Source organism: Lytechinus pictus, chromosome 2 (genome assembly GCF_037042905.1).
Source record: "Lytechinus pictus isolate F3 Inbred chromosome 2, Lp3.0, whole genome shotgun sequence".
Lineage (NCBI taxonomy): Eukaryota > Metazoa > Echinodermata > Echinoidea > Temnopleuroida > Toxopneustidae > Lytechinus > Lytechinus pictus.
The window spans coordinates 32,854,449-32,871,497 of NC_087246.1; the positions used below are offsets into that span (position 1 = coordinate 32,854,449).

The window sequence follows — 17,049 nt, forward strand, 5'->3', positions numbered from 1 at the left end:
GTAATAAAAATAATATTTCTATAGTGCCTTTTCTTAGGGACAAATTGCAATGCGTGGAACCTGATAATCGTAGGTGCACCCTTCCAAACAATCTCAAAACCTATAACTGTTACCTCTGATTACTCTTAATACTATATGCAGTTGGAGAGCATACTAATTTTTCCCCCTTCATCTTATATAATGTAAAGTGAAAATAGAAAAGCACTATTTAAGTGTCTTACATATTTATGTGTTTATGAACTCATGACCTTTGACCTTTGCAGGCTGGAATGATGTGGATCAGCGATGATTGCTCTGAATCTTGTAGCTGTTCAGGAGGAGTGACAGAGTGTTTGCCGTATGGATGCAAGGAATATCAGGAATGTCGAATCAAAGGCAACATCCGAGACTGCTACTGCAGAGACAGATTCACCTACGATGGTGAACAGTGCATCAGAGGTCAGTTATTTGAAGAAAAAAAACAGTATTATCGTCAGCTTTCTTTGGGAGTGCGATACCGTTTGGGCACTGATTGGTTTTAGTAGCAGGTGTTGTCAACCACCCAGAATGGAAAAGCAGAAAATATGCAGCTTGTATCTCAAAATTTAAGAAGTTTGAGGATAGCTCAGAAATCGCTTGATTTTACAGTTGCAACATTCTTTTGCCAAGAGAGAGTTCTGTACAGGAATTATGAGACTGTTTCAGACAATATGAGGTTGCCACCAATGCCTTGTTTCTAAATTACATGTTCAGATTTTACTGAACTGCCCTAAAATATTCAAATTTTTAGATACAATGGCCCGTATTCTGAACTCTGGTTTAACTTAGACGGTGGTCTAACTCTGTGCTGAAATTATGGGGAGCCAAAAATTCAAAAATTCTGTTTATATTGTATATTTCTTATGTTTACTATTTTGTTTTACTTTTGCTTTAATAAGGAGGAAAAAATACTTCAGTTATCATTCCCAGACAATTATGAATAATTTGGGTGTCATGTGAGTTCATAAATTGAATGTGTACTGTTAGGGATTTATGCCCCAATTGACTCTCTATAGATAAACCACAACTTTAAACCAGGGTTTAATATATACCAGAGTTCAGAACACGGGCCATTATTTTTAACACCCTTATCTCAAACCTTTTGTTGGAAGAAGCAGACCAGCAATGAATAGCAAGACATACGATTGATTTTGGGTCCCCTAAATTAATTTCATGTGATAATTTCTTCCTAAGCCCCTTTTGGCTTTCTTTTCCACATGACCCCAAGTGTCTCTTTCCCCTATGTAGAAAGAATTGTTCAATGAGTCATTTGGTTTAAACTTTACAAGTTTCATGATTTTCTCACAACAATGAGATTTTAGACTGACAATTCAAACTGAAAGCAAGACATGTATTATAAATTAATACATATTTAGTTTTCAAGGTTCAGCCGCCTAAACAAGCCTTTTCAACTAGTTTCTACCCGACCTTTTAGAATGAATGCATTACCTAATTATCTGAATGCAGTCTGAATGCTGTGTGCAATATTTGCGAAAAGGTTGTGCTATGTCTTGCCCCCTCCCATGCCTCTCTTTTTCTCGGGAGGTAATCTCCCCTCTCTGCTCTCTCTCCCTTCTCTATTTTCTTCTTCCCTCTCTGTTCTCTCTCCACTCTCTGTTCTTCTTGCCTCTCTGCCACTTCTCTTTCTCTCTTTACACTGACAAACTGTTTCACTTTCTTGTTGGGGTAAGCGCGGGGGAGGAGATGGTGCCTTGTAGGAATTTTCTTTGTTGGTATTATGTTTGTATATTTTTTGTAATGCTGCACTATTCCTGTATACTTGCCGTTTATACTTTTGTATGTCTTTCACTCATGTATATTTTAGATGTTGTCATAAAATGTATGTATGTAAATCCCGAAACAAATTTCATTTGTGGACTTGAATAGATTGAATTGAATTATCGTTCATTGGTCACCGGAAATACAATCTTGTGCCTCCTAATTTTCTCTTACAGAGGATGGCACTTGCACCATCTGGGGAGATCCCCATTACAGCACCTTTGACAACGTGAAGTATGACTTCCAAGGGGACTGTGACTACACCTTAGTCAGGCCGTGCTCCATCCGACCCGGCATGGTGGATTTCCACATCTGGGGAGGCAACGAAAAGAACCGCCCATCCAGCACAGTGACCCTCATGAGACGTATCAGCCTGGAGGTCAATGGAACAGTCTATACGGTATCCAAGGACAACGGCATCTACCTGAACGGAGAGCTCAGGAACTCACCCGTTATCGACCCCAATGGGGTAGTTATTAGATCAGGAGTCAAATATACTGTAAGTGAATGCCAATGTAATCACTATTCTGTTGTTACCCTCTTTGAATTTTTAACGGGTAAATAATGGTACTGGAAATGAGGGCTAACCTCTCGACTTAAGGAGTAAGATGTACATGTACCTTAATGATAAGAAACAAACAAAAAAGAAATAGGTATCATTGAGTCAATATCTTGAACAAAGTTTTTCTGAGATTTTATAGAAATCTGATGAATCAATATTGTACACTGGCAAGCATATATTTTTCTTATGGAAACACATCATATGCAGGGACATATAGATATGTAAATATTAAGTAAGTACGAGTATGATTCCATGATAAAGTGCTCTTACATGACAAATTGATGTATATCTAGAGGATCCCTGACACTATGTCTCCAGGCACAAAAATCAGTATTAATGGCAGTTCCTTGATTGCAGTTGTTTCTACACTCCCTTTTACACCCTCACAGATTATTGAGACTTACTTTGGGGTGACCATTCGATATGATCGCAGTGACACTGCCCATATACAGATGCCCTTTGAATACTGGAATGCAACATGTGGTCTTTGTGGAACGTTTGATGATGACAAAGCCAATGACTTCAAGCTTCCTGATGGCAGTATAGTAAGTAATTTCATGTTGTGGAAGCGCCGTGGTGTAGCGGTTATGACTCTCGCCTTGTAATCAGAGGGTCGTGTGTTCGAATCCCACCATGGCCTAGCGTCCTTTGGCAAGGCGTCAATCCACAATTTGCCACTCTCCACCCAGGTGTTAAATGGGTACCTGGTAGGATGCGAAAGCCTATGTAGTATGCCTAGCAATTGAGTCTTGGAACTCTTGTTGGAATGCTTCCAGGGAGTGGAGAAGGTGCATACATTGTATGCGGGCATGCAAGGATCCAATGACCTGGGTAATAATATATCTGTAAAAGCGCTTAGAGACGTCGTTCCGATGTGTTAAGCACTATATAAATGCGGAATATTATTATTATTATTAGATATTTGGGAATAAAAGGGACTCGATGTTGGAAATAGGAATCATTCCGTAGATCAGGGAAGTGTTTCCAGAAAGGACTTGTCAGACGTTTATCCTAAAAGTCCTATTTTATCTGACAGTTACCATAGTAACATTGCTTATCAGCCAATCAAAATCAAGGAAAGATGTCAGATCTGACAACATGTCGAACGAAAATGTTGATAAAAAGCTCCCCAGAATAAATGATTTGTGGATTATCTTGAATTCTTTGCATAATTTTGTATGATTAAAGAATGATTATAGCTTTTTGTCCGACTGCTGGAAAGATTCACCTGATTGGTGTGTAAACATGAGGAATCATTTTTCTACAATAAGCCTCGCAAAGCAAAGATGGTTGTGGAAAAAAAACAATGTTTATGCATTTTCGTCCAACTTGTTTTCAAAAATCATCTTATGGTACATGTAGTTGTGGTAGAAAACTCTGGTGACATGCATATTGTTTATCATTTTCAGACCCCATACGCAAACGTCTTTGGAAATGGCTGGATTCAGAATGCTGATGAGTGTGACCCTACCATCACAGATCCTATTGATAATTGCGAGGATGATGAAGATCTTTATCAAGAAATCAGGGATATCTGCTACATTTTCATTGATCCCGATGGTAAGTTGTAAAATTTGTGAATGCATGTTGACCGTTGCCTGCTGGAACTTTGTGATTTATTATTAAAGGGGAATCCAACCCAAATGAAAACTTGTTTTTATGAGGAAAAGAATAAATTGGACAAGTTGATAGGTGAAAGTTTTAACAATATTGGACAAACAACAAGAAAGTTATGAATTTGTAAAAGTTGTAAATATTGGTAATCACTATACCCTTGGAGACTTCAAATTGGCCGCATATGGGATGTCATAGTGATGTAAGGCAAGAACTACTCTTTCATGTACTCCAATACATATTATGGCTAAAATGTCATTTTTCCTGAAATTTTTATTTGAAATTATATTTTTCTTTCATGAGGACATAAAACAATATACTACCTGGGTTATATTTAGATTACTGCCCCAGGGGAATGGGTACTTAGGAGAAAACCACAAATCCCTGATAATAAAGTACATGGCCTATGGGAAAGTTGTCCTTGCCTCTTGTCATAATTTACTTCCCCAGTTGCCAATTTGAAATCTACATAGTATTAGTGATCTGAATTTTAAAACAGCTATAACTTTCTTATTGCTTGTCCGATTTCTTTCAAACTTTCACCATTTTGTTTAATTTTTTTTTCTCCTTCCCAACACAACATTTTATGGCCAAGGCTGGATTCCCCTTTAAGAAAGCCTACTGGAATGACAGAAGTCAATAGTCGACCAGTTCAAGCCTCTTAGGTTTCTACAAATCCCTTAAACAGGGCTGTTCCTGTTCCAGCTAACGACTAAATTCTGTGTGCATGTCTTAAAACTGCTATGGTGTTAATGAAATGACAGGAAAACCAGCTTAAATTTATGTATTTGTCCATTTTCCAGGACATTAATTTTAATTGAGTGATTAGTACAGCAAGACTATCAATCAGCTTGGCAGTGATTATGACTTTAAGACCAGAGTGTTTAAAACACTCACAGCCAGGAGATGCATGCAGAAACCTCTCTGTTGACCGTCTTTATGAAATCCTTTTGTGATCGATGATTTTCTCCATTTTTGTTCTCAGGTCCTCTAGGGAACTGTTTTGACTACGTTGATTCCAAGGATTACTATGAAGCCTGTCTCTATGATCTGTGCCATACTGATCCTGGTAGTGACGTCATCTGTCCTGCCATCCAGGAGTACGCCCAACAGTGCAGGGAAGCCAACGGCCTTGTCGGACTCTGGAGAGCTGCTCTTCCACGGTGTGGTGAGCATTGTGTTCCATGACGGGAGAATCTGACTGGGGGTAGTTCCACAGGGAGTTAAGACACACAATGGCAACTTCTGCAATAGCAGCCATCAAATATTGATCCAAACATAAAGAATTTATATGGAAGTTACAATTGATGAAATTATTTTCATTAGGACCCTTCCATGAAAAAATGTGAGGCACCTTTTGTAGACAAAAGTGTTTGAAACTATTTGCCTCATACTTCAACCGTCATCTGTGTCTTTCCCAGTCTGCTTCTTCCATTTATATCCAGACAAAAGTATTTTGAATTGAAAAATACACTTTGAATGGGTTCACCTCTTTTTAAATTTACCCTTACTGAAGTCATATTTCATTTTGCTCTGATTAAATTGGGAATTCTTCATTAACAAGATATTACCCATTCCACCAAGGGACAGTGACTTAATCCAAGTTATTTATTCCCTTGTCTTGAACCTAAGGAAGTGATTATCAGGATGGACTTTTCAATCAGCTGTTCATCATATAATACATGACTTCTTGAAAGACTGAAGTATGGGTGGCCAAACAATTTTGTGAGCAATTGTAAAAATCATTTCAATGAAATGGTACTCTGCATTTGTATTATCATTCTTAATATTGAAAGAAAATGTACACACAAAATATATGTTTTGCTTTGAATTTGGATTTCAAAATCTGTCATGTATCACTTTTGTGAAGTTTGGTCTTCTAAAAGAAATCCTTAAAAAATGTATAGCCTTACCGGGGCTCCATAACACAAAGGTTAGAGATTAATTGCTAAATGGAATGGCCTATCAAGATCATCGTTGCATGCGCATTTTGCTCGGTAGACCGACTAGGAACCAATTAGAATTGTTCTATCAAATTAGCGATTAATCGCTAATCTTTTTGTTACAGAGCCCAGAACTTATTTCCAATGTGCTCCAATGTTGCATTAAGAGTTATCAGCAATAAGACGTAGGAAAATATCTTTGATTTGATGAAAAATGTAATTAGTTAGTTTATCCATCTACAATAATACATTGCCTCTTATGGATACAGATATAAGTAAATTTCGCATTGTCATGCCTTTTTTTTCAAAGCATTTGAGTGCCCCATTGATAGGATCTATGAGCTTTGTGGGAGTGCCTGTCATCCAAGCTGTGCGGAACCGGATGCTAATATCAACTGCACCTTACCATGCCAAGAGACCTGTACCTGCCGTGATGGCAAGCTGGATGATCGTGGGCGATGCGTTGAGCCATCGGAGTGTGGATGCCTAGTCCCGGGTGGGATCTATATCTCGGTATGTTAGGTTTGATTCATCTAATCTTGATATCGAATTTCCTCACATTCCATTCTGTTTGCCTCGTAATGACAATAATAACTTTCATTTTGTGTGGCACTTTACATATTTGGGCAAATCTGTAAGCAATTCACAGGTAAATGTATGTCATTAAATAAATCATCAGACACTTGCCTGTATAAAATGCTGTGAGATAATTATTGTGGGCTTTCAATGTTTTTTCATGATGTTACAGGAAGCATACCAAACAATTATAATGATAATAATAAAGTGTTTTATTCATCAAAGTCTCAAGCAAGCATATTATTTTAAAACTGTAAACGATTGATGTCCAACAATGCCCCCACATTTATTTGTAAGATTATGATAAATTGACTGAAACGGTTGTGCTGCCAATTTGCGTGTGGTCCCACACATTTATTTCCCTGTCCATTGCTAGTGCCTCTTTTAGATTGACAGATTTATTTTGGTGATTTCGACAACATAAAACAATCAAAAAATTTCATACATGATGTTGGTGCATTGTAACAACTATTCTCACTTTAAGCCTTTTTATCACAATAAAAACCCACGTTCAGGACTGAAGTTTATCTTTAGAAATATTTGATTTTACCTGCATGATCTGTTTTGTTTCCCATTGAAGGCTACTGATTCCTGGACAAGCCCCGACTGCAGTGAACGATGCACCTGCTTCAATGGACAGGCTCAGTGTGAGCCGTTTGGATGTACAGACGATCAAGAATGCGCACTGAGGAACGGTGTACAAGATTGTTACTGCTTAGATGGGTTTCTTTTGCTTGGAGACCTCTGTGTTAGGGGTAAGTATGCGAATGTGCCCTCCAGTATGAAATCCAAGTGGATATGTATATCACACTTTTGTTTTCATATTTTCTGTTTTTCCTTACAGGGGGGGGGGGTGATTTGGTATCTTTAACCAATTCCTTATTTTGAACTTTGAACCATAACTTGAGTTTAATTCTGAAATTATTGGTAGTTTCTTGCCAGCGTTGTAGAACACAGCTTTCCAAACTCTTACATAGTTCATGCTTCCATATTCTATGCATTTTAAGTGGGGAGGGGGATTTGTTAATGACTTAGGTGACAATTGTTTCTGTTAAATATTGAAATCCACCTCTTAAGTGAAATTATTCCCATTTCATTATAAAATCACTTGTAGTTAGAACATGCTTGTATTGAGTGCCTGTCTCCAACAAATTTACCAAGTACAAACCATTTCATCCCTGCAGTGGACATATGTCCAAAGTTATATTGCCATTAATAAGTGAGAAAAACAAATATCTTGAGTATACAGTGAGTTTTAATGAATTTTTAAGTGCATTATATTTTCACATTTGTTTAAAGATGGAGATAAAATCAAGCATTCTACAAAAGTGTCGACCAAAATTTATGGTTAGATTAAAAATGAAATCTGGTTGAATTGTTAGAATAATATTCCATATCGTTTTTTTCTTTCTTTATCAGCCCCTGGCCACTGTCAGATCTGGGGTGATCCTCATTATGTTACCTTCGATAAGGAGAAGTACAACTTCCAGGGTTCCTGCGACTACACTTTGGTCAGAGATTGCGGGAACTCCAGTGACTACCACCTTTGGTCCAACAATGAACGACGGCGCCCATCCAGCCGTGTTTCTTTCCTGACGGAAGTGATACTTGATCTAAGGGGTGCCCGATACGCTTTGATGAAGGGCTTCCATGTCAGAGTAAATGGCATAGATGTGTCTGACTACCTTCCCTACATTGATGACCAGGCCTTGATCTACCGGGATGTGACATCAATGGTATGAGGAAGACAATTTCTTTTCTTTGTCTGTATGTAAATGAGGGTCTGGTTGAGGTATGTGTTGTAGAAGCATACGGAGAGGAATGCATTTTAGTTTTTTCTTTCGAACGATGCAAGAAAGCTATCAATTTATACTTCTGTTTGTTGAGTATTTGAAGTTGTTTGTTCTACATGTTTTTTTCTTGAACATGAAAGAGTATACAGGATATGTTTTCTCTTGTCTCTTTTTTTAGAATCTGGTAACAGATTTCTTATGGGTGAGTTATGATGGACAAGACAGCGCTGATGTGTACCTCAGCTACTATGCAGGAAGAACCTGTGGCCTTTGCGGATCTTATGATGGTGACAAAAATAATGATTTAATGCTTCCTTCAGGGCAGTTGGTAAGCATTATTCAGCAGATTGCATTCTATTGATGTAGTAGTGACCAGTATTGATGAAAGCAAAGGAAACTAGAGGAAAAGATAAAGAGAGTAATTAGTTTTCTTCCTTAAATCAATCCATGACTGTCAGATCTGCAAGAAAAAAAGACTGCAAAATTCAGTTTTTATGTAGTTTGATATCAAAGTGTTCCGGTTGGGAAGAAAAGTGAACTTTCAAATGTCAAAGTCTTTTCAACACTTTGTGTATATAGTGGCTGTGATGGCGATAATAGTCTTGCATTTGTAGAAAGGAACATAATTAATAATCAATTAATCTCATGTTGGTTTCCTGCTCTGAACAGGCAAGATCAGCAACAGAGTTTGGAAACAGTTGGGTTGTTAATCCTGACCAGTGCGAAGATGTGGATCCAGGTCCAACTGACCCTTGTGAAAATGGAGTGACCAGTCGGGAGGATGCAATAGATCTTTGTTACTACCTTAAAGATCCTCTTGGTATGACTCACAAAATTAGTATATATCAATCGTCATCACTATGTCTAATACGAGGGGGCTAATGAAAAGTTTTGAGCATAGAAAGGATGAAGATATGAAGACTAAATTTGGTCCATGAAATCTTTTACATTTTTTAAATTCTACCCACCAAATTTCTTGGTTATGGCAATATCTAGTCAGATTTTACAGGTTCCTGTATCATAGTGTCTAATGAAAAATGTACAAAGTTGGGTTGGCCTTCTTTGGGGCTGGTGACATGCGATGCTTCCATTGTTTTGACTGCCCTTTGGTGTTGGGCTGATATTGATGAATGAAAGTCTCATCCATAGTCACAAATCGTTCCAAGAAATTGGATGGGTTACCCTCAAAGAGTGCCAAGTCTCAGCTGGGGTCATGCCCTTCAGCTGCAGAAACTTGATGACAGCTTGATGCTCATCATTGTCCAGTTTTCATAAGACACCTGATACAGAAATTTAGAAACCTGTAAAGTAATACTAGATATTGCTATGGCTAAGTAATTTGGTGAGTAGGATGAGGAAATGTGAAATATTTCATGGCCTAAAATTTAGTCAGCATTATTCCTTTCTATGTTAGGCTCAAAGTTTTTCAGTCCTTGTACATTATTTTCAAGTATAGGTATAGACAGGAAGAAGAAATTTATAGTTGTAGATGTCTTGATGTAGCATACATGTCCATACATTATATTAACAAACATCGGTGAGTGTGGGGTATTTAAACAAAAATAGAACTCATCTTTGTACAGGAGCCTCAAAGTAATTTTGATGTTAATCATTGATTGACCTTGTATTTGAAAGATCGTGACTACAAATTTCAAGTGATTTTCTTTGGACACTGCCATCACTTGAGGTCCCGTTTTGTACTTCTATTAGGTACTAGTATTTCCTATTGCAGTAGTAGTTTAAACGATTCATTGATTACAAAACCAGTCTAAAAACTGGAAAATGGAAAATAAGTGATAATCTGCCAAGGGATAGAAGTTTGTATTGATAGCAAGAGATAGGCTTAATTATAGTAATAATGAGGATCTATAGGGTGCACACACCATCCACAGATGCTCATGGCGGCTAGCCTGGTAACCTATTTTCTTGTACACAAACAAAATCCACATACTAACCTAAAATTATGCTGTGCAAAGGTAGCAAAATTTCCAAACATTTTCGAATATAGACAAACTGATAGCTTATCGATTTCAATACCACTTTTATGTGTTTTTTAGGACCCTTTGCTTCCTGCCATAGTTATGTAGATCCCGAAGACCACTATGGCTCATGTCTTTATGATGTATGTGAGATGGGCGAGGAAGCTCTATGTACCAGTCTTGAACGATACGCCCAGGCATGCAAGAGCGCGGGTGGAAACCCTGGTACCTGGAGAGCACATGTGCCAGAATGCCGTAAGTAACAAAGTGGAAGGTATTCTGATAATCCAACCTAGTTTGAACCTCAGACTAATTAAATACACACACCTATGGAATGCTGGACTTCATCTTCATTCTTCTATTTTCATGGCTAAGATAAGGTAGCAAATAATTTATCAAAATGATTGTATACTCGCATGATCATATTCTCACATTACAATTGCTCTTTTGACAAAGTTTTGCTCCAGGAAGTCAATTGAGCGAACGTTTTTTTACCCACAGCTGATTGCACACTTAAATGTAAGACAATTGAAACACTTGAATAAAATTATATTTAGAAATCAAATTAACGTTATTGCTCTTCCTTCACGACCTTTCTTCAACAAATTTGGGATATTTAAATGAAATTGATTTCAAACACATAATTGGTAATTATTGGTTAAAATAATGCGATGAGACATCAAGTTTGGATTGCTGACTCCATCGTCCATCGCTATGCCCAGTCTGCGTGGTGGACTTCTTCCCTACAGAAAGAGTCCCTTTACACAAGAGTCTTATCTGAAGTTGTCAAGCGGATAAGTCAAGATCAAACTTTTCCTTAATGTGTGTCAACCACCGGTATCTAGCTTGAAGACGTCAGCTTGCTAGGTATTCAAATCTAGCACCTCGATATGTAAGTCCTGCCCAAAATGGAGATGTGTGCTCATGACTGATATCTAAAATGCTCTCCTCGTTTGCCTACATTACCCTATATTTATATCCTACCCTAATACAAGATTTTTACTAACGAGAGATGAAACTATGTAAAACAGATGATCTGGCAATAACATACATCTTCTGTCCTATACAGTATATTCCATCCTTGGGTAAAAAAAATCAGAAACTTCTGTGAACTGAATATATCAATATCTAATGATGGGGAAGGGTTTCACGGTTATCACATTTAGCGCACCTATTGCTTGACCTCTTACCCCATGTATTAGCAAATTTGCCCACAAATTTTATAGAGAGTGTACTAAAGCATTTACCATAAATTTGGTAGCTCTTTCAGGTAAATGGTATGCCACACTCTTCCACTGAGAGTTACTGGTTTCTAGACTAATTAACGGTGACCTACATTTCAATGGATTTAGTTTCAAACCAAAACTAGACACTTGGGTAGTTAGAGTATTCATTATGTGCTTGTGAGATCTACTGTTAGAGGTTAAAAGGCAGAAGTCATCATCCAAAAAAATGTAGTCATTTCCTTTCATTCACCACGTAATCAAATTTTGTCAATCCATTCAAATATTTGAGTAGGGGGTTAATACAAATAGCAAGAATGTGAGGTGATAGGCGATCCCCCTGAAAAATTGATGTTGATATGTTTGTTAACAGTGAGACAAGAGTAGGGATCATGCAGTTTTCGTAAAGCCCTCATTCCTTTTTACAAATGCTTCTTTATCAAATGTCTTTGTTATCTCGTTTGCAGCGCTGAACTGTCCTTCAAACACTGTGTACGATCCATGCTTCAGTGGCTGTCCAGCAACATGTTCCTCTGCTTCCAGCTCATTGTCCTGCAATGCCACCTGCCAGGAGACATGCCGATGTGAGGATGGACTGGTGCTCGATGGCGGGAAGTGCGTTGATCCATCGCAGTGTGGTTGCACTCTGGACAACGGTGTTTATATTCCGGTAAGCTTGAAATCCAGTGCTGCAGTAGCTAACATGCAGGTGACTTTTTCCATTTCAGTAGTATTAACTCTTTGCCCGCTTTGTTCGACTGGAGTCACATACAGGGGGCTGCCAACTTCGACTAAGTCACATTTCATTCACAATAGACACAGAGCGTATTAAGTCTGTTGTTCATGCACACATACACATTAGTGATGTGTGCATCGCATTGTACTGTGTACACAATGCTTTTCTTTACAATAAACCAATCAAAAGCTATTGTGAGCTGAATTAGCATATTCCATGCAAATCCCCACTTAAGATTGCACCTAGAAATTAATGTGGCACAGGAGTGATCCTGTCCGTGGCGGGCAAAGAGTTGAGACACCGTTTAGTGTAAGTTCAAGCTGTTCCATCGAGCAGCCACTGAAGTGTGTGCTGCTGTATATCCTTTCCTTTTTTCTGAGTTGACCCTTGATTTTTGTTGCACTCATTTGACAGTCTGGGGGAGCATGGACCGACTCGGATTGCACACAACACTGCACCTGTGAAGCTGGGCGTTCCCAGTGTGATGCTTTTGAGTGCGGAGAGAACGAAGAATGTGATATCAAGAACGGAGTTCCAAGCTGTTACTGCAAAGACGGCTACACCTCCCTTGGAGATGCCTGCTTTAGAGGTGAGAATTCCATTTTGAGACATCGATAGCTTTTTCCTTTTATCCCCTTGAGATGATGAATGAAAATACATTTTAGCGTTGGAGCGTTTTCATGGTTGGAAGCCGATGGGGATCCTGACTTATTTTTTGCGATTCTTCTTTATTCATAGCTCCTGGGTATTGTCAGATCTGGGGTGATCCTCATTATGTTACCTTCGATAAGAAGAACTACAACTTCCAGGGTGCCTGCGACTACACTTTGGTCAGAGATTGCGGAAACTCCAGTGACTACCACCTGTGGTCCAACAATGAACGACGGCGCCCATCCGACCGTGTTTCTTTCCTGAGGGAAGTGATACTTGATCTAAGGGGTTCCCGATATTCTTTGATGAAGGGCTTCCACGTCAGAGTAAATGGCGTAGATGTGTCTGACTACCTTCCCTACATTGATGACCAGGTCTGGATCTACCGGGATGTGACATCAATGGTATGAGGAAGACAATTTTTTTCTTCTCAGTCTGTATTTATGTAAATGAGGGTGTTGTTGAGGCATGTTTTGTAGAAGAATTGCAGGTTTTTTTGTTGTTGTTCAAATAATGAAAGAAAGCCAGTTTGAATGTATGCTTCCGGGTGTTGAATGTTTGAAGGGGTTGTGTTGTAGCTTAGTTGAATTTCTTGAACGTTGAAGCATGTGCAGGATAAGTACTTCCCTCTTTCTTTTCTTATAGAATCTGGTCACAGATTTCTTGTGGGTGAGCTACGACGGACAAGACAGCGCTGATGTGTACCTCAGCTACTATGCAGGAAGAACCTGTGGCCTTTGTGGATCTTTTGATGGCGAGAAGGAGAATGATATGCTGCTTCCTTCCGGGGATTTGGTAAGAGAAACCTGCCATGTATCACTCTTAAGTCCGTCATGAATTTCCTTTTGTTCTTGTGATGAATGGATACGTCTTGCGGGGAAAGTGCCTTTCAGTCATTCCTGTTTCTTACGGAGAACTTGATGAAGTGTTTTGTACTGTGAAAGCTTTCGTAAGATTTATATTGATTTGTTTTTTCAACAGGCAAGATCTGCGACTGAGTTTGGAAACAGTTGGGTCGTTAATCCTGACCAGTGCGAAGATGTGGATCCAGGTCCAACCGATCCTTGCGAGGAGGTAGAGAACAGACTGACAGCATCTAATGATCTCTGCTATTACTTGAAGGATCCTTCAGGTAAGTTTGAATGTCATGGGAACAATCTTTCAAACGTTGTTGTCCACTTCAACCTGTCTGGAGTTTGTGTTAGTGTCACGTTTGGTCAGGGGAAATGCTCTGAGAAATTGTCATGATGAATGGAAAGTACATGTAAAAGCATGCTTCATCTAACAACATCTGACCTAATCTTGCCCCCTGTACAGGACCATTTGAATCTTGCATTGAGATTTTGAGCCCTGACGACTACTACGACTCCTGCGTCTATGACGTTTGCTTAACCGGTGATGATGCTCTGTGTGCCAGTCTCGCACAGTATGCCCGTGCCTGCAAGATGGAGGGAGGGGATCCTGGCAGATGGAGACTGGGTGTGGATGAATGCCGTAAGTCAATCTGTAGACAATATTTTTGGGGGTGTATCTCTTGATTGGTGATATGTTTGTTGGTAGAGATTAGAGATCATGTTTATGCGGTGTTGGTAAAGACCGTCACCTTGTGCCTGTTTTCAAATGCTATTTTTGCTGTCTCGTTTGCAGAGCTGGACTGTCCTTCGAACACTGTGTACGATCCATGCTTCAGTGGCTGTCCAGCAACATGTTCCTCTGCTTCCAGCTCATTGTCCTGCAATGCCACCTGCCAGGAGACATGCCGATGTGAGGATGGACTGGTGCTCGATGGCGGGAAGTGCGTTGATCCATCGCAGTGTGGTTGCACTCTGGACAACGGTGTTTATATTCCGGTAAGCTTGAAATCCAGTGCTGCAGTAGCTAACATGCAGGTGACTTTTTCCATTTCAGTAGTATTAACTCTTTGCCCGCTTTGTTCGACTGGAGTCACATACAGGGGGCTGCCAACTTCGACTAAGTCACATTTCATTCACAATAGACACAGAGCGTATTAAGTCTGTTGTTCATGCACACATACACATTAGTGATGTGTGCATCGCATTGTACTGTGTACACAATGCTTTTCTTTACAATAAACCAATCAAAAGCTATTGTGAGCTGAATTAGCATATTCCATGCAAATCCCCACTTAAGATTGCACCTAGAAATTAATGTGGCACAGGAGTGATCCTGTCCGTGGCGGGCAAAGAGTTGAGACACCGTTTAGTGTAAGTTCAAGCTGTTCCATCGAGCAGCCACTGAAGTGTGTGCTGCTGTATATCCTTTCCTTTTTTCTGAGTTGACCCTTGATTTTTGTTGCACTCATTTGACAGTCTGGGGGAGCATGGACCGACTCGGATTGCACACAACACTGCACCTGTGAAGCTGGGCGTTCCCAGTGTGATGCTTTTGAGTGCGGAGAGAACGAAGAATGTGATATCAAGAACGGAGTTCCAAGCTGTTACTGCAAAGACGGCTACACCTCCCTTGGAGATGCCTGCTTTAGAGGTGAGAATTCCATTTTGAGACATCGATAGCTTTTTCCTTTTATCCCCTTGAGATGATGAATGAAAATACATTTTAGCGTTGGAGCGTTTTCATGGTTGGAAGCCGATGGGGATCCTGACTTATTTTTTGCGATTCTTCTTTATTCATAGCTCCTGGGTATTGTCAGATCTGGGGTGATCCTCATTATGTTACCTTCGATAAGAAGAACTACAACTTCCAGGGTGCCTGCGACTACACTTTGGTCAGAGATTGCGGAAACTCCAGTGACTACCACCTGTGGTCCAACAATGAACGACGGCGCCCATCCGACCGTGTTTCTTTCCTGAGGGAAGTGATACTTGATCTAAGGGGTTCCCGATATTCTTTGATGAAGGGCTTCCACGTCAGAGTAAATGGCGTAGATGTGTCTGACTACCTTCCCTACATTGATGACCAGGTCTGGATCTACCGGGATGTGACATCAATGGTATGAGGAAGACAATTTTTTTCTTCTCAGTCTGTATTTATGTAAATGAGGGTGTTGTTGAGGCATGTTTTGTAGAAGAATTGCAGGTTTTTTTGTTGTTGTTCAAATAATGAAAGAAAGCCAGTTTGAATGTATGCTTCCGGGTGTTGAATGTTTGAAGGGGTTGTGTTGTAGCTTAGTTGAATTTCTTGAACGTTGAAGCATGTGCAGGATAAGTACTTCCCTCTTTCTTTTCTTATAGAATCTGGTCACAGATTTCTTGTGGGTGAGCTACGACGGACAAGACAGCGCTGATGTGTACCTCAGCTACTATGCAGGAAGAACCTGTGGCCTTTGTGGATCTTTTGATGGCGAGAAGGAGAATGATATGCTGCTTCCTTCCGGGGATTTGGTAAGAGAAACCTGCCATGTATCACTCTTAAGTCCGTCATGAATTTCCTTTTGTTCTTGTGATGAATGGATACGTCTTGCGGGGAAAGTGCCTTTCAGTCATTCCTGTTTCTTACGGAGAACTTGATGAAGTGTTTTGTACTGTGAAAGCTTTCGTAAGATTTATATTGATTTGTTTTTTCAACAGGCAAGATCTGCGACTGAGTTTGGAAACAGTTGGGTCGTTAATCCTGACCAGTGCGAAGATGTGGATCCAGGTCCAACCGATCCTTGCGAGGAGGTAGAGAACAGACTGACAGCATCTAATGATCTCTGCTATTACTTGAAGGATCCTTCAGGTAAGTTTGAATGTCATGGGAACAATCTTTCAAACGTTGTTGTCCACTTCAACCTGTCTGGAGTTTGTGTTAGTGTCACGTTTGGTCAGGGGAAATGCTCTGAGAAATTGTCATGATGAATGGAAAGTACATGTAAAAGCATGCTTCATCTAACAACATCTGACCTAATCTTGCCCCCTGTACAGGACCATTTGAATCTTGCATTGAGATTTTGAGCCCTGACGACTACTACGACTCCTGCGTCTATGACGTTTGCTTAACCGGTGATGATGCTCTGTGTGCCAGTCTCGCACAGTATGCCCGTGCCTGCAAGATGGAGGGAGGGGATCCTGGCAGATGGAGACTGGGTGTGGATGAATGCCGTAAGTCAATCTGTAGACAATATTTTTGGGGGTGTATCTCTTGATTGGTGATATGTTTGTTGGTAGAGATTAGACATCATGTTTATGCGGTGTTGGTAAAGACCGTCACCTTGT

General features: G+C 39.7%; 1 protein-coding gene across 1 annotated transcript in view; it reads left to right on the top strand.

Moving 5' to 3' along the window:
* Positions 1-17,049, top strand: part of LOC129281293 (uncharacterized) — a 161,986-nt gene that overhangs the window by 22,669 nt on the left and 122,268 nt on the right. The window contains exons 25-47 of the mRNA XM_064095604.1: positions 264-438; positions 1,974-2,296; positions 2,749-2,904; positions 3,769-3,919; positions 4,959-5,141; positions 6,227-6,429; positions 7,073-7,247; positions 7,912-8,228; positions 8,464-8,613; positions 8,955-9,105; positions 10,343-10,519; positions 11,955-12,157; positions 12,638-12,812; positions 12,962-13,278; positions 13,520-13,669; positions 13,856-14,006; positions 14,192-14,368; positions 14,522-14,724; positions 15,205-15,379; positions 15,529-15,845; positions 16,087-16,236; positions 16,423-16,573; positions 16,759-16,935. Coding sequence (XP_063951674.1) covers positions 264-438; positions 1,974-2,296; positions 2,749-2,904; positions 3,769-3,919; positions 4,959-5,141; positions 6,227-6,429; positions 7,073-7,247; positions 7,912-8,228; positions 8,464-8,613; positions 8,955-9,105; positions 10,343-10,519; positions 11,955-12,157; positions 12,638-12,812; positions 12,962-13,278; positions 13,520-13,669; positions 13,856-14,006; positions 14,192-14,368; positions 14,522-14,724; positions 15,205-15,379; positions 15,529-15,845; positions 16,087-16,236; positions 16,423-16,573; positions 16,759-16,935 — 4,507 coding nt within the window. The remainder of the gene's footprint in view (positions 1-263; positions 439-1,973; positions 2,297-2,748; positions 2,905-3,768; positions 3,920-4,958; positions 5,142-6,226; positions 6,430-7,072; positions 7,248-7,911; positions 8,229-8,463; positions 8,614-8,954; positions 9,106-10,342; positions 10,520-11,954; positions 12,158-12,637; positions 12,813-12,961; positions 13,279-13,519; positions 13,670-13,855; positions 14,007-14,191; positions 14,369-14,521; positions 14,725-15,204; positions 15,380-15,528; positions 15,846-16,086; positions 16,237-16,422; positions 16,574-16,758; positions 16,936-17,049) is intronic.